Genomic DNA, 27,989 nt, shown 5'->3' with positions numbered 1-27,989 from the left:
CTGCATACAGGTCTTTTGTCTCCCTAGGTAGGTTTATTCCTAGGTATTTTATTCTTTTTGTTGCAATGGTAAATGGGAGTGTTTCCATAATTTCTCTTTCAGATTTTTCACCATTAGTGTATAGGAATGCAAGAGATTTCTGTGCATTAATTTTGTATCCTGCAACTTTACCATATTCATTAATTAGCTCTAGCAGTTTTCTGGTGGCAGTTTTAGGATTCTCTATGTATAGTATCATGTCATCTGCAAACAGTGACAGTTTTACTTCTTCTTTTCCAATTTGTATTCCTTTTATTTCTTTTTCTTCTCTGATTGCCGTGGCTAGGACTTCCAGAACTATGTTGAATAATAGTGGTGAGAGTGGACATCCTTGTCTCGTTCCTGATCTTAGAGGAAATGCTTTCAGTTTTTCACCGTTGAGAATGATGTTTGCTGTGGGTTTGTCATATATGGCCTTTATTATGTTGAGGTAGGTTCCCTCTATGCCCACTTTCTGGAGAGTTTTTATCATAAATGGGTGTTGAATTTTGTCAAAAGCTTTTTCTGCATCTATTGAGATGATCATATGGTTTTTATTCTTCAATTTGTTAATATGGTGTATCACATTGATTGATTTGCGTATATTGAAGAATCCTTGCATCCCTGGGATAAATCCCACTTGATCGTGGTGTATGATCCTTTTAATGTGTTGTTGGATTCTGTTTGCTAGTATTTTGTTGAGGATTTTTGCATCTATATTCATCAGTGATATTGGTCTGTAATTTTCTTTTTTTGTAGTGTCTTTGTCTGGTTTTGGTATCAGGGTGATGGTGGCCTCATAGAATGAGTTTGGGAGTGTTCCTTCCTCTGCAATTTTTTGGAAGAGTTTGAGAAGGATAGGTGTTAGCTCTTCTCTAAATGTTTGATAGAATTCACCTGTGAAGCCATCTGGTCCTGGACTTTTGTTTGTTGGAAGATTTTTAATCACAGTTTCAATTTCATTACTTGTGATTGGTCTGTTCATATTTTCTGCTTCTTCCTGGTTCAGTCTTGGAAGGTTATACCTTTCTAAGAATTTGTCCATTTCTTCCAGGTTGTCCATTTTATTGGCATAAAGTTGCTTGTAGTAGTCTCTTAGGATGCTTTGTATTTCTGCAGTGTCTGTTGTAACTTCTCCTTTTTCATTTCTGATTTTATTGATTTGAGTCCTCTCCCTCTTTTTCTTGATGAGTCTGGCTAATGGCTTATCAATTTTGTTTACCTTCTCAAAGAACCAGCTTTTAGTTTTATTGATCTTTGCTATTGTTTTCTTTGTTTCTATTTCATTTATTTCCGCTCTGATCTTTATGATTTCTTTCCTTCTGCTAACTTTGGGTTTTGTTTGTTCTTCTTTCTCTAGTTTCTTTAGGTGTAATGTTAGATTGTTTACTTGAGATTTTTCTTGTTTCTTGAGGTAGGCTTGTATAGCTATAAACTTCCCTCTTAGAACTGCTTTTGCAGCATCCCATAGGTTTTGGGTTGTCGTGTTTTCATTGTCATTTGTCTCTAGGTATTTTTTGATTTCCTCTTTGATTTCTTCAGTAATCTCTTGGTTATTTAGTAACGTATTGTTTAGCCTCCATGTGTTTGTGTTTTTTACGCTTTTTCCCCTGTAATTCATTTCTAATCTCATAGCGTTTTGGTCAGAAAAGATGCTTGATATGATTTCAATTTTCTTGAATTTACTGAGGCTTGATTTGTGACCCAAGATGTGATCTATCCTGGAGAATGTTCCGTGCGCACTTGAGAAGAACGTGTAATCTGCTGTTTTTGGATGGAATGTCCTATAAATATCAATTAAATCTATCTGGTCTCTTGTGTCATTTAAAGCTTCTGTTTCCTTATTTATTTTCATTTTGGATGATCTGTCCATTGGTGTAAGTGAGGTGTTAAAGTCCCCCACTATTATTGTGTTACTATCAATTTCCTCTTTTATAGCTGTTAGCAATTGCCTTATGTAATGAGGTGCTCCTATGTTGGGTGCATATATATTTATAATTGTTATATCTTCTTCTTGGATTGATCCCTTGATCATTATGTAGTGTCCTTCCTTGTCTCTTGTAACATTCTTTATTTTAAAGTCTATTTTATCTGATATGAGTATAGCTACTCCAGCTTTCTTTTGATTTCCATTTGCATGGAATATCTTTTTCCATCCCCTCACTTTCAGTCTGTATGTGTCCCCAGGTCTAAAGTGGGTCTCTTGTAGACAGCATATATATGGGTCTTGTTTTTGTATCCATTCAGCAAGCCTGTGTCTTTTGGCTGGAGCATTTAATCCATTCACGTTTAAGGTAATTATCGATATGTATGTTCCTATGACCATTTTCTTAATTGTTTTGGGTTTGTTTTTGTAGGTCCTTTTCTTCTCTTGTGTTCCCCACTTAGAGAAGTTCCTTTAACATTTGTTGTAGAGCTGGTTTGGTGGTGCTGAATTCTCTTAGCTTTTGCTTGTCTGTAAAGCTTTTGATTTCTCCATCAAATCTAAATGAGATCCTTGCCGGGTAGAGTAATCTTGGTTGTAGGTTCTTCCCTTTCATCACTTTAAGTATATCATGCCACTCCCTTCTGGCTTGTAGAGTTTCTGCTGAGAAATCAGCTGTTAACCTTATGGGAGTTCCCTTGTATGTTATTTGTCGTTTTTCCCTTGCTGCTTTCAATAATTTTTCTTTGTCTTTAATTTTTGCCACTTTGATTACTATGTGTCTCGGCGTGCTTCTCCTTGGGTTTATCCTGTATGGGACTCTCTGCGCTTCCTGAACTTGGGTGGCTATTTCCTTTCCCATGTTAAGGAAGTTTTCGACTATAATCTCTTCAAATATTTTCTCTGGTCCTTTCTCTCTCTCTTCTCCTTCTGGGACCCCTATAATACGAATGTTGTTGCGTTTAATGTTGTCCCAGAGGTCTCTTAGGCTGTCTTCATTTCTTTTCATTCTTTTTTCTTTAGTCTGTTCCGCAGCAGTGAATTCCACCATTCTGTCTTCCAGGTCACTTATCCGTTCTTCTGCCTCAGTTATTCTACTATTGATTCCTTCTAGTGTAGTTTTCATTTCAGTTATTGTATTGGTCATCTCTGTTTGTTTGTTCTTTAATTCTTCTAGGTCTTTGTTAATCATTTCTTGCATCTTCTCAATCTTTGCCTCCATTCTTATTCCAAGGTCCTGGATCATCTTCACTATCATTATTCTGAATTCTTTTTCTGGAAGGTTGCCTATCTCCACTTCATTTAGTTGTTTTTCTGGGGTTTTTTCTTGTTCCTTCATCTGGTATATAGCCCTCTGCCTTTTCATCTTGTCTATCTTTCTGTAAATTTGGTTTCTGTTCCACAGGCTGCAGGACTGTAGTTTTTCTTGCTTCTGCTGTCTGCCCTCTGGTGGTTGAGGCTATCTAAGAGGCTTGATGGGAGGCTCTGGAGGTGGGTAGAGCTGACTGTTGCTGTGGCGGTCAGAGCTCTGTAAAACTTTAATCCACTTGACTGTTGCTGGGTGGGGCTGGGTTCCCTCCCTGTTGGTTGTTTTGCCTGAGGCAACCCAACACTGGAGCCTACCCGGGCTCTTTGGTGGGGCTAATGGCAGACTCTGGGAGGGCTCACGCCAAGGAGTACTTCCCAGAACCTCCGCTGCCAGTGTCCTTGTCCCCACGGTGAAACAGAGCCAGCCCCCGCCTCTGCAGGAGAACCCCCAACACCAGCAGTTATGTCTGGTTCAGTCTCCCCCAGGGTCACTGCTCCTTCCCCTGGTTCCCAATGCACACACTATTTTGTGTACGCCCTCCAAGAGTGGGTTCTCTGTTTCCCCCAGTCCTGTCGAAGTCCTGCAATCAATTCCCACTAGGCTTCAAAGTCTGATTCTCTATGAATTCCTCCTCCCGTTGCCGGACCCCCAGGTTGGGAAGCCTGACGTGGGGCTCAGAATGTTCACTCCAGTGGGTGGATTTCTGTGGTATAAGTGCTCGCCAGTCTGTGAGTCACCCACCCAGCAGTTATGGGATTTGATTTTACTCTGATTGCGCCCCTCCTACCGTCTCACTGTGGCTTCTCCTCTGTCCTTGGACGTGGGGTATCCTCCTTGGTGAAGTCCAGTGTCTTCCTGTCGATGATTGTCTAGCAGCCAGTTGTGATTCTGGTGTTCTCGCAAGAGGGAGTGAGAGCACGTCCTTCTACTCCGCCATCTTGGTTAATCTCTTACATTTTTTATGTTGTTTGCTCCTTCTAACTGGTACAAATGTGGCCCTTCAATTGTCATTTGCAATCGTTTCTGTCCTTTCTGCCCCCACCCCGCCCCATACACCACTTTCAACACACAGTCATTCCTTTCCCTTTCAACCAGCTGTGATCTTGCCTTCTTTCAACACACATAGTACTTTCTATTTCCTTTAGAGGGATTATGTATGATTCTAACATGAGTTCTTACCATTTGGTTACATGCTTTTTTCTCTCTTCTGGATGACAAACTTCTTGGGAGCAAAGACACTGTTTTAGTCACTTTTCTTTCCTCTACATACGATGTGTGGTGCTTTGCTCATAGCAGATGTTCAAGAAAATAAGTTGAATTAAAAAGAAATGCCTACGGATTTTATTAATATCCTATATTTTATTTAATAGACATGCTCAGATCTAAATGGTTCTGCTATACTAATTTTTTTACTCCTTTTAATTTTATTCAGGATTGACAAGAAAAAAGAAAGTTATTGATTTGTGCAAATTTTATTTTAAAAAAAACCCTAAAAGTAACAATCAAAATATTATTTTAATATAAAACAATTTAAATTACTTTAGAGGCAGGAAAACATTAATATTGTAGGGCATAAGAATAAAATGTTGGAGGTGGGGTGAGGAGAAAAACATAAGTTCAGAGTGTACTCTGTTAGCAACCTAAGAAAAAGAGGCAGCTGTTCAGAAAACATAGTGAAGTGATAATCACACCTGGTCTTTTTTAAAAAGCTAGTCAAACCCACATCTCTGCCATATAAGCAAAGAAGCTAATCGAACACTGAAGAAGAAATATAGTTCCAAAAAAGTATGATTCTAATTAAGAGACAACTAAACAATGTCTTGATAAAAAGATGCAACCATTTCAGAACTTTCACAAAGTAGTGTATTGTTCTTCTAGATCATTGGTTTTAAACCAAGGGTACACATCAGAATCACATAGGAAATTTTAAAAATCCACCCCGGAACACCAAAATTATTGTCTTTCACTGGGAGAGGAGGGGAATGTGCATATGTATTTTGAAATATCTACAGAAGTGATTCTGATTTACACCCTGTGACAGAGGTAGGGTTTTATGGGTCTAAAGCTATACAATATGGGGGGAGAGTCTCTTCAGGAGAAAAGAATGCAAAATTAGGAAGCAAACTGTATGTAGGATGACCTTGATTAGAGTTCCTCTTTTATCCCAGCTATGGTATTACTTTATTACTATATTTTCATTACCAAAAAAAAAATAATAAGATAATCGTCATTACCAATAATAAAAATAATGGCCAACACTATTATTTATTGAACATTCTCTCTCTCTGTCTCTCTCTCACTACATGACAGATACAATGCTAGTCCCTTCATATGTATGCTTAATTCAACTTTCACAACCCTATGAGATGAAGTACAACTAATTATCTTCACTCTGAATGTCGAAACTGTTTATTGAAGCAATGTGTTCAAGGTTAAACACTTACTAAACATTAAGGCTGAGATTTAAACTGTTAACTCAATCACTTAGAGCACGTACTTGGGATCAAGGCTACAAATACCGTTCCTCAAACTTATGGGCTCAGTTGTTGAATAACCTGAGTATGAACTATACACTGGACATACTATTCTGCAGGTACTTGCTGTTGTACCTAGTCAGGCTGGGAAAGAATGTATAGGTGCATCAAAACAAATACGTCAGTTAAAGGAATTAAATCAAAGGTTTGTTCTGACCTTTTGTTTCACCATTAACATCACCAGCCTTCCTCTTGGCCCAGAAGCCACTGGCCTGCAGTTCAAACAGTATTTCACAAGATGGCTCCCTTGCTATCTTTAGCTGCAACTTACATCATAAAATCCTACATCACGGTTGAATAATGGCAAATCTATAGGAAGTTACATATTTCTTAAGTTGCTTTTTGATTTTTTTTGTTCACAAGATACAGTTATAAAATCTACAACTGCAGCTAAATGTTGAAGGAAAATTCTCTCACAAAAGAATTGTGCCAAAGAACAACAATAATAATCTACCTGCATATTGTTTCCAGCTTTTTATTTAATACATTGGAACTGCGTCCTATCCTCTTTTCACCTATGCAAACGTGTGGGAGGAAGGAGAGAGATCCAGTGAGGGAAGCAGGAGTAAGAGAGCACATTTAAGTAGCACTAGAGCTTCACCCACCATCCCACTGGTGAGAACATCCTAGAGTGCACAGGACAAGGTAAAACAGCTCACTTCAAAGTCCTTCTCAGTCCCCACATGCCTCTCACAGTGAGAGCATCTAACTGTTTTGGACTGGATTCTAAGTGTTTAAGATGTGCATTTTGATAAAACATGACCACTAAATGTTGGCCAACTATTTCATCTGAAGCTCAAGCCAATAAACAGAGATCTGTTCAAGGTGTAATGAAATGATATTTCTATAAATGGCAGCAAATTCATGTGCCATTTAACTGCCTCTTATTATCTGGTTCTCCTCTTATCCCAAGAGGGGAGAAAAATGATCCAACAGCATCAAGGAAGTAGGGAACTATTTCTTAGCAAGAAATCTGGATAACTTACATTTTCCCACATAGAGAGAGAGATTATAATCAGGGATCTGAACTGTGATAATGCATTTTCTGGAAATCACACCTTAAAGGTTATTGTTAAAAGAATCTTCCTATAAGAACTTCAATATAATTTGATGTTATCTTCCTGATCATACATGACATCAAACAATAAAATAGCAATAAAGAAAAGCAATAAAGAAAACCATACTACCTACTGGAAAACATTCTGTCTTTGACCAAACTTTGGTCCGGCTCTTCTGAGCTCTTGCTTTGACTGAGCCTTGGGTTCCCGTGTCTTTTTTTGTAAAGTCCAGTCCTAGTAAGAATCCTGTTGAGTCAGTTTAGCCAGAATCCCCCATCCTCAGTATTTGATCACCCTCGATATCTGATCAGTTTCCTCATCCTCCCATCATCGTCGCCCAGGTGATATCTGATTACCTCTGATAGGCCTTTAGCAAGAATACTGTTAGGTCGGTTTGGCTAAAATCACCCCTTACTCCCTGTGTTTCCTTTTAGTAATTTTCTATCCACTGATTCCACACCCTGCTCCTTGGCTATAAATCCCTACTTTGCCTTGTTGTATTCAGAGTTAAGTCCAATCTCTCTCCCCCACTACAAAACTCTATTGCAGTGGTTCCTACACCTATCACAGTGGCCCTTAATAAAGTCTGCCTTACTATTCTTTAATGAGTGTCATTAATTTTTTTCTTTAACACTGTAAACAGTCAAATGATAAAACTATACAATTCCTCTAAAAGGAATATATTAGACATAATAAATGCAAAATTTTTTCATTTTAGAAAGTTGGATCTTGGAGGACATTCATAATCTGAATTGCCAAGAAAGCTACACTATCTTTGATATGCAATAATTTTCCTCAATTGCAAACAGACTTACTCAAATCTACCTTCAAGGATACTGAGGGTGGTATAGCATAGTGACTAAAACTGTAGGCTCTAGAGTCCAAATATCTGGGATTGAATCTTAGCTTTGCCACTCTGTCACCGAGAAAACTACTAAAACCAAACAAAAAACTCTCTGTGCCTCAGTTTCCCCATTTGTAAACAGTAATGAGGATTATGTGATATACTACACATAAAGGACATGGTATGGTGCTTGGCACATGGCAAGTAGTCAGTGAGTATCAGCCGGCTAATGTTACTTTTCCGGCCATAAAGCATGGCTTGGGTACTGTCAGTGGTGCTCTGAAGAAATGTCCACTGTTGATGAAAACAATGGTGGTAAAGATGGTGATGCTCATGCTGACACTACTTTTTCCACCGAAACACGTTTAGAGTAAGGAGGAGTTGAGCCAATATTCTTTTTCACGCATTTCACTGTGCAGATTATGCCATGGAACAAAAACAGCTATTTGATACCAATCAAATAATAGACGAAGCACTCTATGTTACTGCAATTCACCGTTTACTGTCACAGCCAAGCAGGCATTGGCAGCTATCGGATATTTCATCCTTCATTAGCAAGTGGTAAACAAAATAATTGTATCATGGCAAAGCCTGTTATTTTGGAGGAACTACTTCAACATCTCTCACAGGACTGATGGAAAGTATCTTGTCCAAGATGGCCTAGTATTTTTCTATATTCACAATATAAAGAACCACAAATTGAGAGGGAAAAGGCACCTGAAGTTTTTAAACAAAATCATAAAATGTAAGAATTGAAATGGCCAATAGAATTCTAACCCCACCATTACACAAATATGGAAAGCTGAGACTAAGAAAATTGAAGTATTGGTAGTAATTAGGTGGCAGAGATTGAAGAGACAAAATGCAAAGTTTTCAAGTGTTGAGTGTCCATATTTAATACAATTTAACATGAAATTATGGTGTAAGGAACTATGCTTGTCTTGGCTATTACCTTGGGGCAGTAATTCAAAACTCATCAACTACTGTCAGTGTCAGAAAGGAAAAGAGAGAGAATGTGACAGCCAACCTACCTGAAAGATGTATAATTATCCAGATACTGAACTTGAGTGACAACAGCTGAAGTTGGGTCATTTAGATGAAAGAATACATCACCCAAACCATTAAGGGACATTGGTTAAACTCAATTTGAATTTAACATCCAACATCTTTTAAGATTCACCTCAGATATGAGATTAGATTTCCATGTGTTCTTTGATTTTGATAAATTAAGTATCTTCAAACTAACTTATTTGTGTATCTTAGTTTTTAAAAAATACACTAAAAAAGAAAATTAAGGAGGTACATTTTCATGTTTAAAAGCTTCATATCCTCAACATCAAGACAGTAAGGCCAAGACAGTAAGGTTTCAGGTATACAGCAAAGTGACTCAGTTATACATATATGTGTGTGTGTGTATGTGTGTGTATATATATATATGTGTGTGTGTGTGTGTGTGTGTGTACATATATATAGTCTTTTCCAGATTCTGGCTTTGCAGGCCATATAGCCTCTGTTGTACTATTCAACTCTGACATTATAGCGTGAAGGTAGCCAAAGACAATACTAAAACAAATTGATGTAGCTATATTCTAATAATTATATAATAGGAGGAAGACTGAATTTTTAAAATCCAGAATGTCAGGAATGGGGATGGTAATACTCTAGTTTTCTAAAACGTAACATTTCTTATCATGTTTACAGAAAACAATTCAGAATCTGCAGGAGTTTGGAAGAACTGAAAATATTTGACACTATAATATCACTCAGAGCTCAGCAGGAACATAAGATTTTCTTATTTTTAGAAATGTATTTTCACATGGTTTCTTTCTGAGCACTATACTCAATTCTCTAAGCAGTTAGTTGGCCAGCATCTACATGAGCATATTGCTATGATGTTTCTAATATGGTATTTTTTTCTCAATTTTTGGAGTGCTACAAAATGTTACTTTCTATAAGTCTGAAAATTAAAGCAGAAATTATTCAAGCCAATGGCTTTAAACCCTTTTGAGAATGACAGGCCATTTTGAGAATCCGAAATACATTATGGGCCCTCTCTCCAGAAAACAAGATTATAAGCCCTTGAGGGTTACCCTTCCAGAGGTTCATAGGAATTGAGTCACAAAGCTCACTTCAATCTTTATTGGACAATGAGGAAAAATGGAGAAATACAGAATATTCTTTTAAAATGATCAATTTTAACTGCACAGTAGTTAATTAAGCATTATGAAATATATTATCCTTTGAGTTTTCATAAAATCCTGGGAGATGGCAAGCACAACTATTATTATTCACCTACTAGGAAGTCATTTGGACTATTCACATGAAATAATTCAGAGAAGTTCAATGATCTGGTCAAAATCACACAGTGAATAATGTTAGAATCAAGACAAATCCAGGTCTTCTATTTACAAATTGTATTTTTTTCCTTGCTTTACACTCTTTTCTTTAGTCCAGTGGTTGGCAAACTTCTTCTGTAAAGGGCCAGATAGTAAAAATTTCAGCTTTGCATGCCATATTGCCTCTGTTGTACTATTCAGCTCTGCCATTATAGCATGAAGGTAGCCAAAGACGATACTAAAATAAATGGACGTAGCTGTGTTCTAATAATTATACAACAGAAAGAAGGCAGGATTTTGCCCACAGGGTCATAGTTTGCTGACCCCTGCATTATTTTGCTTCTACATCAAAAGTAAACTCAGTCGTTTAACTTACTTTCCTAAACGGTTTGACTGTTTTTGTATCATCATGATAAGTGATCACTACTAAAATGCAGTTGGCCCGCCATATCCTCGGGTTCCATATCAGTAGATTCAACCAACCATGGATCAAAAATACTCAAAAGAAAAATTCCAGAAAGTTCCAAAAAGCAAAACTTGAATTTGCCGCATGCTGGCAACTATTTCCATACCATTTACGTTGTGTTTACAATTATTTCCATAGCATTTACATTGCATTAGGTATTATAATTAATCTAGAGATGATTTAAAGTAAATGGGAAGACATTCGTAGGTTATATACAATCACTGTGCCATTTTATTTTTTTTTAACATCTTTATTGGAGTATAATTGCTTTACAATGGTGTGTTAGTTTCTGCTTTATAACAAAGTGAATCAGCTATACATATACATATATCCCCATACCTCTTCCCTCTTGCGTCTCCCTCCCACTATGTCATTTTATATGACTTGAGCAACCATGGATTTGGATATCTGTGAGAGTTCTGGAATCAATTCGCCCTTGGATATCAAGGGGTGACTGTACTCTAAATGCTAATGGAATCCCTATATAGTATCACCAGTGACAGCAAAATCTCTGCCAAGAAGCTAAAATTAGAATTTTATATATTGATTTTTATTTTCATTTTGAGATAGTTTCACTGATGAAACCACTGTATAGGGAGATAATTTTGGAAAGCAATCTCCTTCACTAGCACAATATTAGATGTGAAAAATGAAAATCCTATTGCAGTGATGGAGTTAAGGAGACATAGTCTGAGAAAGCAAATTAAAATATAAACTATTTTATTTTATTATAATGTTTAATTTATATTATATGTTGCCTTAAAATATAAATTATATGTTGCCTTAAAAATCTAACAGATATATATATTCCACAAAATATTATATTTTATTATAATGTTAATTACTTATTTTATTATAATGTTTAATTACTTTGTATATCAAATAACATTCAAGGAGGTACCTAATTAGTATATTTGTTTATGGAAGTTATTAGAGCTGTCACAAAATATCCTGGTTCTTCTGAGCATAAGGTAGGATAGCATTTCCCCACCTACACTCTTGAAGTTGGTCTGGCCAATGTCACGTGAGTAAAAACAATGTGTGCACGTATATGAAGCATGATTAGCCAGTGTTCAGTTTCCCATGGTCTCCTTCTTATGAGCAAGAACAATGGGCAGGGCCCTCCTGTTGACCCACACAGGACGTACAATGTGATCAGGAAATAAACTTTTTATTTTGTAAAGTCACCAAGATGTGAGGATTGTTTACTACAGAAAATAACTTAGCAGATCCTAATATAGAGGCATAGATTTTTAAAAAAATCATATAGAAAAAAGATTTACAAAAATATTAATCTTTATTCTACTCAACTAAGAGTAACACCTTGTTTCATTATATATCATTCTGATGATCACATTTTGGATTATCTAGATATCATTAAAATCAACTTGTTTCATTAGATCAAAACAAATTAACTAGATGAAACTAGTCAAATCTAACACTTAGCATTGTGAGAATAACTGGTTTGAGCAAACCTTAATTATGTGAAGGCAACATTATATATATTATAAGAATTAAAATGTGTGGATTAAAGCTTTAGGAAAGAATGTATTTTCTTTCTTTGTTAACATTAGTAATAGAAATAAATGTAGTATAAATTTTAATAAAAATTACTTTAGTAACAAAGTTAGCTTACTTTAAATTAGTATACTGCCATTCAGTGTACAAGCTCTTTTTACATACATTATTTAACCTTCACAACAGTTCTGATTGTGAGAAACACTAGCCCCATGTGACAAATAAGAAAATTAAGGATAATAGAAGAACTGTGATTTGCTCAAGAATATAACCCTAGCTAGTAGCAAAGGCAGAAACCTAAACTTAAATTTTGTGAAATGAAATCTGATGTTCCTTCTACTGACTCACTCCTTTGAAAAAAATAGGGAGCAATATTTTCATTCTAAGCTGTACTATGTAAGTACAACTAGGTTAAGTGTCTGCATGAATATGTACAGCACTTTATTTACTTGCAGTATAATATTTATTAGGAGGTCATGTCTACATCTATTTTTTTATGCATCAAATGATATTAAAACAGAGTTTCCCAAGAGTTAAAAAGATGATGCATGACATCTTTGTTAGTTTTATTAAGTAAGTAGGACATGAGCTGATCTCACAGAAAAGGATTTACCATGAGAATTGTTAGTACAAATGAATTACAATACTCACTATTTTATATTCATGTACATTCCATTGAGTGAATGGACCATAATTTACTAAAGCATAGCCTTTATGTGGGAGAGTTTGAGTGGTTTCCATTTTTATATAGTATAAATTAAACTGGGATAAACATTGTCAAGTATATAGTATTTTTTAATATTTTGGATGATTTCCTTAGGATAGATTCCCGGAAGTAGAATTACTAGGTTAAAGGGTATGAACATTTTTATGACTCTTGAAACACATTGCCAAATTGCTTTCCAAAAAAAGGTTATATCAATTTACAATGCCACCAGCAATATAGGAAAGTGCCCTTCTCATAATATTCTCACAAGTATTTGGCATCATACAGCTTTTAGATTCGTAAATTTTGTAGAATAATATATACATATATATATATATCTCTTAGATTTTTAAGGCAACATATAGTTTAAATCACCTCCAATTTCTAATCTGTCCTTTAACTGTCTATGATGATTTGATATTTTTATAAGTCTATTTAGAATTATATGTGATGTATATTAATCTTTTTTCATAGTACAAACTGCTTTGTCTACTTTGATGTTTCAGCTTGGTGACTGCATGTGTATGTGTGTCAGGAAGCATACGGAGGGTTCAATTTTTGTACCTGGTCATATACATATTTTCTTCTGTGATTTTTTTTTCTGTTGGTTTTTAGCTTACCAGGGGTAGCTTATCATAACTCATCTCTATCTATATTAAGTAATCAAATTATTCTAACTTTCCCAAGGAGTGATTTTTGAAAAACTTAACTCTTGAATTCAACTGTAATTCATGTTGATGTATAAGGCATGGTTCTAAGTGATCTTTTCCATATTGGGAACTAGTTACCTCAATATCATTAATTGAATAATCCTTCATTTTTCTATGTTTTAGATTAAGTCTCATTTGTTATATATTAAATCACCTAATTCTTATTCAAAAAAACAAACAAAGAACAAAAAACAGAGTTTTCATTAAGTTATCTACAGGTACCACTGAAATTACCTATTAAAACCTGCACTCTTTAAACAGGAGCTACTTAGGCTGATTATGATTTATTCCATACCCCTTCTTTCTTTTTCCTTCTCTTGCTGCTTGCCTTTGGGAATTTCACTCTTTGTTAGCATCTCCGGTAAGGGAAACTTAAGCTTAAAGAGGAGAGGTACAACACATCAACCAAATTTGCCCACGTTTGCTGTTTTTGCTTTAAAAATAAAGTTAGAAGGGGAAGAAGTTTAAGATTAGTAATTAACTTGCATTTTTTGATGACTTGTGACTTTCAAAAGTTCATAATATCAATATTTTCCCCAGTGGTACTTTAGAACCAAGAGATGGCTGCATGGAATTCCTTTGTGTTCAGAATTAGTCATTATCTGCATCGTACCTTATGTGCACACAAACCACAATACTTACACATGAACCTCATTTGGCACAGGTACTTCTTTTGTAAATACCATGTTATTTTTACAGTACCACATAAATAACAATGCCAATTTTCCAAGAGTAAGATTGCACAAGTCTAGATTTTTTTTTAAAGGATTGGGAAGAAAACAAATATGTAGCATAATTACTAGATTAAAGTAGACAGGCCCAGACAAATGTTATTACGTTTGTTCCCTATCAAATGCAATACTTGAGACAATTACAAAAATATTTTTCTGATAATCATCTCACCTAGTTTTAATCACATTCCGAGCAATACTTGCATATCTAGTGGTCAATCAGATGCTCTATAAAATCTATAATCTATGACAAGCGTGCTACATTTCATATAGTGGTTGGGAAGGGGGAAATGACAAGATTAAAAATAGATTCTGTATTTATTCAGGGCATGAACTTCATGACAATTCTTTGCTTCCAATTTTGGGGTAATTTCATGATCACATCATTTGACAGTGACTGATTTCCCGAAGACTGAAAATATGTTATCGCAAACTTTTCAAAAGTAGGCAAAAATATATAAAAGTATATTTTGTTACAGAATGCAAGCAATTCCTGCCTTGAACACACCCAAGATGTGGATGACTACTAGGCAGATACCATAGCCAGCCCTCCTCTCACTGGCACTTCTGGTTTCTTTTATATCTATACTTTCTTGCTCTGTGTTCTACTACCAAATAATAATAATAATAATAATAAAAACACTGCCTCACTCCTGGGAAGATTACATCCTTAATGCTCCCAAACCACTGTCCAACTAGCACAGGATTCTGAGTACTAGGTGCTCTGAATTAAACCTCTTTGTGCTGATTAACATACATACGTAATGAGAAAAGATTTGGAGTCTATAATACTATTTATGCAATAATTCTGCTTTATTGCCTATCAAATATAATTTTGCACTCTGCAATCTTAACTACCGTTCAGAAGGCATTTTCTCTGAAGAATAAATGCATTTTAACTTAGAAAATAAACCTATGTGAAGGTTCTGAATGGTAGGAATTTATGTTAATATCCTGAGATAGGTTTTATTTTCATTAATTTTAGTGGATGGGAAGAGAAACAGCGCATCAAAGACCCAAAACAATTTCTTAATTTCAACTTCTGTATTTCAACTGCACAACACCAGAATTACAGATTTTGGAAAAAGAATTATCTACTTTAACAAACTGGCATAAAGAAAAATGCAATGAGATTATGGAGTCAGAGCTGGAAGTCACCTTGCAAGATTATCTGCCTTTTAAGCTGCCTGAAGGAAGCTCAACTTTCCTTTAAAATGTGTTTCCAAAATCCAATATGCAGTTCTCAGAGAACAGCCAAGAGACTAGTGAAATGCCACAGAATTATGAGTGTACCAAATTAATAAGATAGCACCCAATACCCAAAGCTGCAATGACATCATCCCCTGGGAAAATGCTGACTGTCAAATTCTACACCACTGCTTCAAGTCTGTTCATTTCCAAGTTCAGACAGTGGTTTCATGAGATTACAAAATTGAACAAAAAAGATCTTACACCTTTTCCCTCACCTTTTAAGTTATAGCTTTTTTACCAACAGAAAGGTCCTAGACTCTCTGCTAAAGATATGCATAGGCTTTACAGTTTTCAGTACAGTCTTGGCATTTCCAAAATTGACCTCTTCTTTTTATCTGGAACTGTTTGTTAAAACTTTCTTTAATTTTTTTCCCTGTTTTTTTCTAATCTTTCTTTAATTTTTTCCCCTGTTTTCTAATGCATAATTAAGCATTATGCTAAACAGGTAAAATAAGAGTTGGCAGAAAATCTGTGACCATTGTCGTAACAGTTTCAGCAATTCAATAATTCAATCTAGGTAAAAGGAAACTGAAAGTCCCAGTGGCTGGTTCAAAATACAGAAAAACTAAACACAGAAACTATATACCTGAATCCAATCTCTATAACTCAAGGGGTGGAAAACAAGAGTGCTTTGTAAATACGAGAAATGTTACTCCAAGGAAGTTTTCCATAAGACCTAACATGATGCTTTGGGATCTTAAAGTTGCTGTAGACCACAGCGGTGTCTTGTTATTTGCATTCTGACACTCAGAGATCAGGATGATTCAGTGATAAGTTTGGGCAAATCCTGTCCCTGGCATTCCAATTTACTATCCACTGGGGAAAATTTTATTATATTTTAATGCCTTCAGGGAATAAAATCACCTTACATCTTATTCTAATCTTTAAATTGACCTCAAAATAGAATACAGTTTTCCATTACATCATTTTTGCCAACAGCCTTTCCTAGAGTTTAAGTGATTTCTTATTATTCTTTAAAATAAAATTTAAAACACTAACCCCACCCCCACCCATGGCCCCATTCTCAGAGATAAGTGTATCTCCATCCATAAACTCTCTTTTTAATATCATGCATCCGTCCACTTTTCATCCTCCTCACTGCCACCTCCGTAGTTCAAGTGAACATCTTCTCTCATATGGAGTAATGCAATAACCTTCTCATTCGCCTTCCTGCTTTCCCTTTTGCCCTCTGAACTGCAGCCTGAGTCACATCAGGACTCCCTTCTGCTTAAATCTTTCAGTGGTTTCTCACTGAATTGAGGCTATTGTCATGACCTACCAAGTCCTACATCCACTGGCCCCTGTTCATCTTGCTAATCTCGCTTCTTCTTTGCCATGCTGTGCCCTCTGCCTGAACTCATCTTTGCACTCTTCTTTCCCTGGCTGATTTCTTTTCATCCTTTAGGCTTCCACTTAACTGTCACCTGCTCTGAGAGCTCTTGAATCAGTCTGCTTTAGAGCACCTGCCGCTCCCTGCTCCGGCTCCACTACCTACTCTTGATCACGCACATGAACTTCTTGTAGAGCATTTACTGCCATTGATAATGGTCTTGTTTTTAAGTGCACTGACTGATTGTTGGGTCTCCTCAACCCCAATGTGAGCTCCGGAGGGAGCCTGTCCACCTTGTCTTTCTAGTCTGTCTGAATTAAAGAATAAACCAACAAATAAAAATTGAGGTGGGAAAACGACTAAAATGAAGCTTCCTAATATAACACCATGTATAAAATCTTGGCCATTTTTTTAAACTCCTTTTTCTTCACAGGATCAACTAGGACTGCTTATGAACTACCAGCCTGCTGCCTAGATATTCATTTCATTTCAATAGTCAACATTTAGATGCCTCTCTCTTTGTTGTATTAGTCACCAAGGCCTGTTGATTCCCGCATCTAATTATTTCAACCTTTTGTCCTAATCTCATCTTTCAACACCAACTCCAATCCTCCCAGTCAACACTCTCACTCCCCTTCCGTGGATCACAGAAATGGTCTCCTAACTGTTCCCTCACTGTCAGTCTCCACGTATCCTCTTCCTGACAGATGCATCTTCTAATGTCACTTTTAACCTGTCACTTCGCTTTCCAAAAAATCCATGTTCTTAGTACAGTAGATCCAAAATTCTCAAAAACCAAATTATATTCAACTGTATTCTTCCCATGTGAATCAGTCAATAATATTTCCCATTACTCCTTTAAACAATTCCTCTGGTCTACTCAAATACTTACTTTTCTATCCTTGAAATAAGTCAGGCTCATTCTCTCTTGGTGTTTTTGCTTAGCTATCTCACAGACTGGGAGGCTTTTTCCCCTCCATCAATCTAAACCAAAACAATTTCTTCAAAGCATAGTTCAAATCCAACTTCTCTAATTAAGCCTTTCCTCCCCGTTCCAGCCCACATGTTCTTTCCTTTTTCTCAATTCTTATAGCACTGAAACCATTGTTCCATGTAATATTTGATTATACAAGACCTATTTTTGTTATTATTCCATTATTTCCTAATTGTAAATTTTATCTCCCAAATTTGATTGCAAATTGTGTTCTTATTTCCTTTTACACTCCCAGCAGTGGCAAAAGTAGCATAGATCCAATAGGAGCTACTACGTTGACTTAATGATTTACATGGTTCTAAAGATGAATCCCTTCAACTACAAACAACAATTTTAGATGACCTGTAATTCCTAAACAGACCATATTCTCTCTTACCCCTAATCTTTCCCACATGAACTCCTGATGCCTGGAATGCTCCCATTCTACCTTTATTCATCTGGGAAATTCCTAATTCTTTTTCCAATCTCAAGTAGGACATTTATCAAGGAAAGGGAAGTATTCCTTGCTCCCTTTTTACCTACCCACCTACCCCAGTATCTATGTACAGCGTCACTCCTATACATTCCCACTGAATGCTCTTAAGCCATAGCACCTGGCATGCTATATTGTAAATGACTATCTGCCCACGGGCCTCCCTGACCGGTCTGTGTGCCACCTGGGCTCAAGTAATTTATCTTTTATCTTTATAGTAGCAGACTGATCATGTTTTATTATTTTTTGAATAAGTAAATGAACAAACAAAAAAAGTTAGTACTGAAGCCTGTTTAAAGAGCTAAGAATTTAGTGTAATAAGTTATCAATTTAGTGTTATGTAATTTCCAACAAGGTGCAGTTCATATCATTTAGAATCCCCATTTGTTTTTAATTCCAAAAATAATTATTAAGCACCCACTATGTGTCAGGCACTGGGGATACAGAAAAGACTCAAACACATAAAAATCCCAGAACTTGCATCTTATTAGGTGTGATAAGCAGTGGGGTATGGTGTTTGCTCTGAATGAGTTGGAATCCAGAGAATATTTCTGAGCAGAAGGTTTCTTTCTACATGGATGCTGGCACTGAGATGATGCTGGCTTGGACCAAAATGGTGGCAGTTTGAATGGTGAGCAGTAGTTAAATTATAGATCTACTTTAAAGGCAGAGCCAACAGGATTGACTGATGAACTGGAAGCAAGGAATGAGAGAAAAAGAATAGTCAGGAATGGATGTTAGTCTGTGCAACTGTGAAATGGAATTTGTGAAGGGCTTGGAAGGGTATGATGTTGAAAACAGTGTGTAGATATATGAAGAGATTCTCTAAAATTAGGTCTTAAATTTTAATTTTCTATTTTGTATAACTGAACTTCTCTTGGGCATATTTCTAATGAATAATAAGGGTCACTTTGGCTTCTTAGACAAATTGTTAACACTGAGTAGAAAATTCTGGGACAGTTCAGCCAATGCAGCTCCATGAAGCACTGCCTGTATCAGACACCCTACAAGAGCAACTGCAACTTTTTCTCCCAGACTGTCTCAAGTTCTATTTTTTAAACAGCTAATACAGTGTAGCTTAGTGCTAGAGGTTACAATTTCTATGATTTCTAAAAACCACTTCAAAGATCACACAATTATTATCATTAGCAATATTAATAATTACACTTTGAATTTTATTAAATAAGACTTGGATATCTCTCAGATGGAGACATATGAAAGAGGCCAAAATTTTTACCTTGCCCTAGACCATAATCTAGTCCAAGGTCAGAGGAGATGGCCTTGACCTAGGAGTAGAAGACCATGGAGTAAATGTCGGTGACCTAGAATGCCTTAATCCACCTAAGACTGAGATAGAACAGTAAGAGATTTGGGCTGTCAGGCAGCTACCTAAACAACCTAAATAATCAGCTACTGTGCTTAATGGCTGTAATTTGGGGGTAAGGCTGGTAATAAGTTTATTTTTTTCATGTGTTGAAGTATATGTCTGCAAAACTTACTGAATTTGGGATTCAAAAAATGAGACTGTTTATAAACATAGGATGCAACACTAAGTCTGTATAATAAGTCTCTTGGAGAATAATTTAGTGGTGGTCATGATGAGTTATAACGTGGACATTTGAGTTTTCATTGGGCAGAAACAAACCATTCTCACTCAGTCTGTGAGCTTTTTTTTCCTTCCAGACTCTAAGTAGTTTACACAATAAACAGTTATTTCCATAGTAGAAATGGCCAAGATGTCTACGCTCCAAAGTTAACCTGTTATTATGGTTAGATATCAAGGTTGCCATTCTTCCAGATTTTCGCAGCCACACAACTTTTGACCTAGCTGATGGAGATGTAAGAGTAAACATAGCTCTTTGACTTCTTAACAAAGGCAAAAATCAACATGCTAAGGTATTTATTTCACTGGCAAGTGTTCCAGCACAAAGAGGCATTACAGTGGATTCACATAATGACAGGACACTACAAATTCCTCTCAAAGGAAAAGTCTAAGCAAGAGTTCATCCATAAATTGTCCATGTTCACTTATTTAGGACTTAGATATAAGGTACTCATTTGAAAACTGTATACACTTCATAATCTATCAGTGACATCGAAGAATAAAATTAAAACTTTTAGAATCTTAATTCACACACCCAAATCAGAGGTCAAGCCCATGAGAGGAAATCTCATCACAAGCATGTGTGGAAGGGGAGAATTCCCTTTGCACACATATTTTCTTCATAATTGTGATGAGTCAATTTCCTTCTCTTCATTGAAAATTATGCTTTAAACCCACCTCCTTCCATGAAACAAGACAGCTGTAATTCCTCCCAATCCTCACGGCATGGCAAGCATGGCTTTCACTATGGGGTCTGCATTTATATCCTCTGGCTATTTCTTGGGCACTGAAGGACTAACTAACAGAAGAGAAGTCATCTACATGTACCCATTCTGCTGCCTAGTGGGTGCTGAGTGGATGCACAGTCAATCCCAACAAAGAGACCATGTTCCACTGTGACCCTTTTTAACAGTATGACATACAACGTGATTAAAAGGTAAAAGGGCAAGGGCTTAAACTTTCATTTTTTTGTAATCTTAATATTTCAGTGTTAATTTTTTATACATTTGTGTTATTGGAAAAACATAATGCATGAAAAAGGCCTGAAATAATCATAATAGACAAGCATATAAGAATAGGAACAATCTGTTCAAATGTTAAATTTTACAAGTTGAAGAACGTGATATCAAATAAGAACTTCATGAAAAGAATGTCAAAATTGTACTCAAATCGTTTCTTTCTGTGCTAAAGAATCAAAGATGCAGGAAAATTTTAAACTACTTGTCCCCCCAAAAAATCATCATTTCAAGCTATTTCTTGATGTTCTTATCCTTTAGTCAAATGACTCAAATGAACTGCTCTCGAGTTTCATATGGATTTTAAACAACTCAGTATTCTGAAACAATAACTAATTCATTTCCATCATTCTTTTGTTCAAACCTTTAAACTCTCTTTTCAAAATCAATTTACTAAAATCTAGTTTTCTACCTTAAGTAGACCATTTTGACCAACTGTAAAAAAAATTCAAACAAGTGAATTTTAGCTCACAAGCTGTACCAAAATTAAAAAACAAAATAAGTTGTCTCCTACCTATGGTTGTAATAACAGTGCCAGCAAAGAAGAAGGAACTTCCCAAATCCCAGTGACTGATTTGATTGGAGGTGTTTCCTAAAGGTATAATCCCTGCATTTATTGCTGCCACTATTTGCTGCAAGTTTAAAAAGAAATTTATCAGTACACATGAATCACATGGAGGCATCAAACAGCATATATTCCACCCCAGATGACCAATTAGACAAAGAGCATCAATTCTGAGGTTTGCTTTTCCATTTAAAGTATACAATATAGATTAAAACTTTACACTAAAGAATTTAATACATTAAATTATAAGAAAATTATATTTGATATCGAGTGAATGAATCTGCATAAAGCTTATCCTATTGTGTTATGATATGCATTCATATCATCATCCAGTACCATATTTAGCAACTTATTTGAATTAACAACTAAATATAGCAATAATTTTTAGTAAGCACCACAGAGTTAAAATATCAGATTGCAAACTACAATTTAAATACTATATAATAGCTTCAACAAAAAAACAAGTATTTCCAAAGTGCTAGTCATTTTGAATGGTAAACATAGGTATCCAAGCCTGGGTTGTGTATAGCAGTGGAGAGTATAATATCAGTAAGGTCCAACAAAACAGGCTAAAATGACAAGGAACAGACAACAGCACTTCATCATCAAGCTTGAGTCAGTTCATTTATATCGAGATTCTTAGAATCTCTACAGATTTTTATAAATTCTATGACAATGAGTATCATCAATGACCTGTAGATGACAGTCAACAATATTCATATAGGAACACTAGAATCTGGATGCTGCTTTGAGTAGTACTGGGAGACAGGCAGAAAGATGATATTATAATCCCTTCTCAATCATCAGATGTTAGGGAGGGAAGAGGGAGCTCCAGAAACACAAACATAGAAGAGAATAAGTTAGGAGAAAATGTGTAGTAAAAGAGAGACATATAGATGGTGGCAAAAGACATTTCTGTTGGAAATACAGTTTTTAAATCTTTACCACTTAATTTCCAGATTTTAAAATTGGAAGGACCTTCATTTGATAGGCAAGGAAATTAAAGACCAAGAAAGGTAAAGTGACTTGTTTAAAGTTATATAGTTTATTAGCAAATGGACAAAAACTACACTGTAAAAATGGAGGCACTATCTGAAGTTAATGACATGTAAATGACATGCAAGTTAATGACAGTACCTATCTGAAGTTACTGTCAGATGTAAAAGAACAGGTAATCCAGAGCTGAAATGCAATATAAAATCTGTTGTCTGACTCGTCTTAAACTATAAATTGAAACTTCAATAGTTAATTGAATTGTAATGTTTTTATTTACTTTAACAATGATATATATTCATTATTTTAAAAACTTAGGCAAATACAGCAAGGCATAAAGAGGATAATAAAAATTTTTCATGTATTAAGGTATCTGCTCCTGGCATTCTGCTACACATTTTACATAGCTGGATTTATGAACTATATGAAATGTATTCTCTATTTTTATTTAATATTATTCTATATGCGGTTTTCCTTGTCATTACCATATTTACTTAATCATTGCCCAATATGTAGACATAAATGCTGTTCTAAAATTTGTCTTATTATAAAAAGTGCTGCTATAAACACATTTGCATATAAATATTTTTTCATTTCTGAATATTTTTGTGGGAGAGATTGCTAGAAATAAATTCGCCACATTGAAGATTATGAATATTTTAAAGCACTTGATGTATACTAGCAAGTAGCTATCCAAGAAGGTTGTTACAGTTTATAATTGCCCCCCAGCAATTTACAAATGCTTAGCAATACTATTACCTCTGATATTAATATTTTATCTTTACTAAACTGATAAGAATTGTTTACATTTACGTATCCTTTAGTGAGTGAAGTTGAACACTAATGTTTCCTTTATCATATATTAAATGCACACAAATACACATATATACACATATATGTACAACACACAATGAAGCTGGTTTTGAGATAACTGATTATTTGACTCTCTACTGTAAATATAATATCAGATAAGGCAGGTCTCCCTGATTATCCTTCTTTGAAAAATGTTTTTTTGCAGTTACTAACCTATTATTCTTGCATAAACTTAGGAATCATTTAGTTAAATTTTATAGAAATTTTCACTTTCACAGGTTTAATATATTTCTGTTGTTTGGATATATGTGAAATCTATAAATTAATTAAGAAAAATGAGCACTATTATAATAGTGAAACTTCCCATCAAAGAACATGGTGTGAATCTCCATTTACTGAGTCTCCTTTCATATTCTGAAATAGACCATTTTTTGTTATACTCCACATAGAACTGTAAGGTTATTTTTAGATATTTTACTTTTTTTCCATTTTATATTATAACTGGTTATTGCTGTTGTATACACAAGTATATATTGCCCATTCTTTGAGCCAGCAACTTTCAAATTTTTTTATCTCAGAACCACTTTATGGTCTCAAAAATTATTGTAGACATCAAGGAGCATTGGAATGTGAGTTATAACTATTGATATTTATATTTTTGAATTTCTAACTTTCAAAATGTTTTGATTAATTCATGTAAAAATTACAATAAGCCCATTATATGTTAAAATAAATTAACATACTTTTATGAAAAATAATTATGTTTCCAAGGCAAAGATTTAGTGAGAAGAGAGGCATTGTTTTAGAATTTTATAAATCTCTTAAATGCCAGGCTTAATAGGAAACAGATTCTAATATATGCTTCTGCAACCAATCTGGAAAACAGTATGGCGAGTCCTCAAAAAATTAAAAACAGAACTACCATACAATCCAGCAACTCCACTTCTTGGTATTTATCCAAAGAACATGAAAAACATTAATTCAAAAAGATACGTACCTCTATGTTCAGTGCTACATTATTTACAATAGCCAAGACATGGAAGCAACCTAAGGATCCATCAACAGATGGATACATATATAATGGAATATTGCTCAGCCATCAAAAAGAATGAAATCTTGCCATTTGTAACATGAATGGACCTAAAGGGTATTATGTTAAATGAAATAAGTCAGACAGAAAAAGACAAAAACCATATGATTTCACTTATATATGAAGTCTAAAAAACAAAACAAACAAAGCAAAACATAAACTCATAGATACAGAGAACAAACTAGTGGTTGTCAGAGGGGAAAGGGCAGGCAGCTGGGTGAAATAAAGGAGATTAAGAGTACAAACTTCCTCATAAAATAAATAAGTCACAGGGATGTGATATATGGCAAAAGGAATATAGTCAATAACACTGTAATAATTTTGTATGGTACAGAAGGTTACTAGATTTATCATGACGATTATTCTGTAATGTATTTAAATGTTGAATCACTATGTTGTATACCTGAAGATAACATAATACCGTATGCCAACTGTACTTTAATTAAAAAGTATATTTTTATATTTTATAGGCATTTCTTCAACACATTCATTTATTCAAAAAAAAATTTATCAATTTTTTATGGTGCTAGACAATGGGGAAACAACAGAGAAGTGAAAACATGGGTGGTACAGATGAGAAAAGATAAGGCATGTCTTTAGACTCCACCCAATTAAGTAAAATTATTTTATTTAGTAGAAGCAAGCTAATTCCTCCAACAATTGACCTAATATAGCCTCCATAGCCAGCATCATCATTTTAGCCTATTCTTTTGCTCGTCAGTGATGAGGTTCAGCATTACCCAGACATTTGGATAAGTTCCACAAATTATTTAAACCCAAAAGAAGCAAATGTAGACTTAGAGACAGTAATGTCTGGCAATGTGTGGGTTGTAAATAGTTATCACAGAGCTGTGATTATTGCAACAGAGGCTTGAGATGGAACCAGGAATATGTCAAATCACTATGAGAATGAGTCTACCGTGAGGTCCTTTCTCTGGAAGATTCTTGTAAATTTCTATTTTTAAAGAGGATTATTTATTTATCTATCTATCTATCTATTTATTTATTTATTTATTTGGCTGCGTTGGGTCTTCGTTGCTGTATGCAGGTTTTTCTCTAGTTGCGGAGAGCGGGGGCTACTCTTCATTGTGGTGCACGGGCTTCTCATTGCGGTGGCTTCTCTTGTTGTGGAGCACGGGCTCTAGGCACGCGGGCTTCAGTAGTTGAGGCACGTGGGCTCAGTAGTTGTGGCTCACGGGCTCTAGAGCACAGGCTCAGTAGTTGTGGCACACGGGCTTAGTTGCTCCGCGGCATGTGGGATCTTCCCGGACCAGGGCTCGAACCTGTGTCCCATCCATTGGCAGGCGGATTCTTAACCACTGTGCCACCAGGGAAGCCCTATTTTATATTTTTGTACGAGGTCCCCTGGTCAACATCCACAGGAAATTGGATGCCCTTGACAAGTGCACTGACATATCTAAGAGTCCCTACAATTTCAACGTCAATTCAGGCCATCAGAGCACTTAAAAAATGTCTTCATGAGAACTGTTTCTGTATGTGCCATATTATGTGATTAAAGTAACAATCACTTCATCTGTAATAAAAATGCACTTTTCCACTAACTGTAACTTTTGTGGACAATCAAGTCATGTTCATAATTTATGAATAAGTTGAATTTTTTAGGTTAGGGTAAAGAGAATGTGGGATCCTAGGCATTTAATCCTGAAGTATTGATTAAGGGAGGACTTCCAAATTTAACATACAATAGAAATAGTATAAAATACCCTTGATTGGATTCACACTCAATTTTTGCTTTTCAGTTAATTGACAATCATAGAATGTACATTAAGGAAAGGCAATTGCATACACGATTCTAGTCAAGAATAGGAGCTTAAACTTAAGAAATAGAGCTCTGAGAGGCTTATAGTTCTAGAGAGGATAAAGGATAAATTACTCATAAAAGTAATTATAAAAAATCTTGGTTTCCATGACAATGATGGCTTTAGAATCAAAGTTCACTGAGTTCTAATGTGAATTTGTGTATTCTTGAATTGTAAGAAGTTTCTGTCTCGATGTCATCTGGTGTTTTGGAACTATATCGAGTTTTAACACCGAACAACAATAAGACACACTTATTTGTAATTGTAAGAGACTAGTGTAGCCTTGGAACTCAAGACAATCAATGACAATCATTAAAATTTCCCTGTGTGTCCAATGCCTAGGAACAACTTTAGCATGTGTTATAAAGTACTTGACTAGCTATTTTTTCATTGAAGGAAAAGATATTATAAAGTAAGTAACCCTGGGGAAGGCCTGAAGAATATATTATTTTCAGAGTAGGTTATATTGTGGATCTTAAAATACAAGTTCTGATTTCATGTTTTTTTTTCCCTTTGCTCAGATGCTCAGATGTTCATGTTCACCAGAACAATACAGACTGTTCTGAATGCCTTCCATGAATTCCTCCTCTGTTAACATCATAACCAAGATTTCATTAAAATATGCTATCATACCTATAATCCTAAAAGTAGGGTCACATTAATAATTTGAAAATTTTAAGTGATATAAGAATTCTAAACTGCAGGTACAAGGCACTGGCATCTAACTGGGCTACATCAAAGATGTATGTGTAACTGGTTCAATGACAACTTCTTTTAACTGGATATTTAAGATTGATCTCACTTCTTCTCCTCTGAAAAAGGACATTATTTCAAATAAATTGATATAGTAGCTAAATCCAATTATAATTATACTGATATCTGTATAATTATACAGTTCCTCAAAGGGGAACAAGTATTCTCTTGCCAAATTTCTGTAAGACACAATTTTATATCTTTTTTGGTCACTATTTCCTTGTGGAAGAACTAATTTCATCCTGAGTGGAGGCTAGCCTTTCGGAAAGAAGTCAAATCACACATTCACAACACTGCATCTGACCATTTCAACCATATACACAAGACTATCTTGACGTGAAGAATGCATAATAAGGAAAGCAAAATAATGATGCTCTTATTGCCAAATGACTTTGTGGGAAGATATTATGTAGGTATCATTGTTATTTATTGTTACACCACAAAAAATCATCATCAACCATCAATAATATGCAGCAATGTTTGAGGACTGTTGGTAAAGGCTGCAGGATCCTTATGCATCTTATCCTTAACCTTCTGGCTATGCAGCAACATCATGATTATCTAATGCCAGATGATGTGAACTGCTCTGAAAAGTGCTGCTAATAAAACCAGAGAGTGTCTCAAGATGGCCCTTACTCTTACAGGCTCAGAATTCAAATACAGCACTGGGAGATCCTAGGCAACCTCGATCGGCATATTTGAATCAATGAGTAGTCACATTTGTTTATCCATTTCCTAGGTGCTTTTCAGAAAATCTTTATTAGCCAAACATATTTGTCTTAAATGTTATTTATAGACATCTTTTGCATAAGAAGCTTCTCTTCTAATGTCAGTGACATACTGTAGTCCTAATCACTGGGGCTGCTTCTTGGGCCATTATACATATTAAATTAAGTTCAGCCAAGAAGTAGCATTATAGGGCTTCACTGCAAACTTACATACAAAGGCAGCCCATAACATCCTTTGTAGCACTGAGAAAAATCCCCAGAAACCAAAACCATCTTCTTCACATTTGTGTCCTTTCTTGGTATTCTGGAGACTAAAGCAGTGCTATAGGCTTCCTTGCATGAGATAATATTTCTGTCAAATACTTCTGTCAGAGTATCAACTGGGACTGTTGACAATCCAACGAGGA

At 35.4% G+C, this 27,989-nt stretch overlaps 1 protein-coding gene across 1 annotated transcript in view; it reads right to left on the bottom strand.

Annotated features, from left to right (window-relative positions):
- The window catches only part of KCNK2 (potassium two pore domain channel subfamily K member 2), a 153,662-nt gene that overhangs the window by 88,101 nt on the left and 37,572 nt on the right, over window positions 1-27,989 (bottom strand). Inside the window, exon 3 of the mRNA XM_061185607.1 lies at window positions 21,335-21,452. Coding sequence (XP_061041590.1) covers window positions 21,335-21,452 — 118 coding nt within the window. The remainder of the gene's footprint in view (window positions 1-21,334; window positions 21,453-27,989) is intronic.

Source organism: Eubalaena glacialis, chromosome 3 (genome assembly GCF_028564815.1).
Source record: "Eubalaena glacialis isolate mEubGla1 chromosome 3, mEubGla1.1.hap2.+ XY, whole genome shotgun sequence".
Classification (NCBI taxonomy): domain Eukaryota; kingdom Metazoa; phylum Chordata; class Mammalia; order Artiodactyla; family Balaenidae; genus Eubalaena; species Eubalaena glacialis.
The sequence above is the reverse complement of the archived record's forward strand: the minus strand, read 5'-3'. Positions and strand labels throughout refer to the sequence as shown.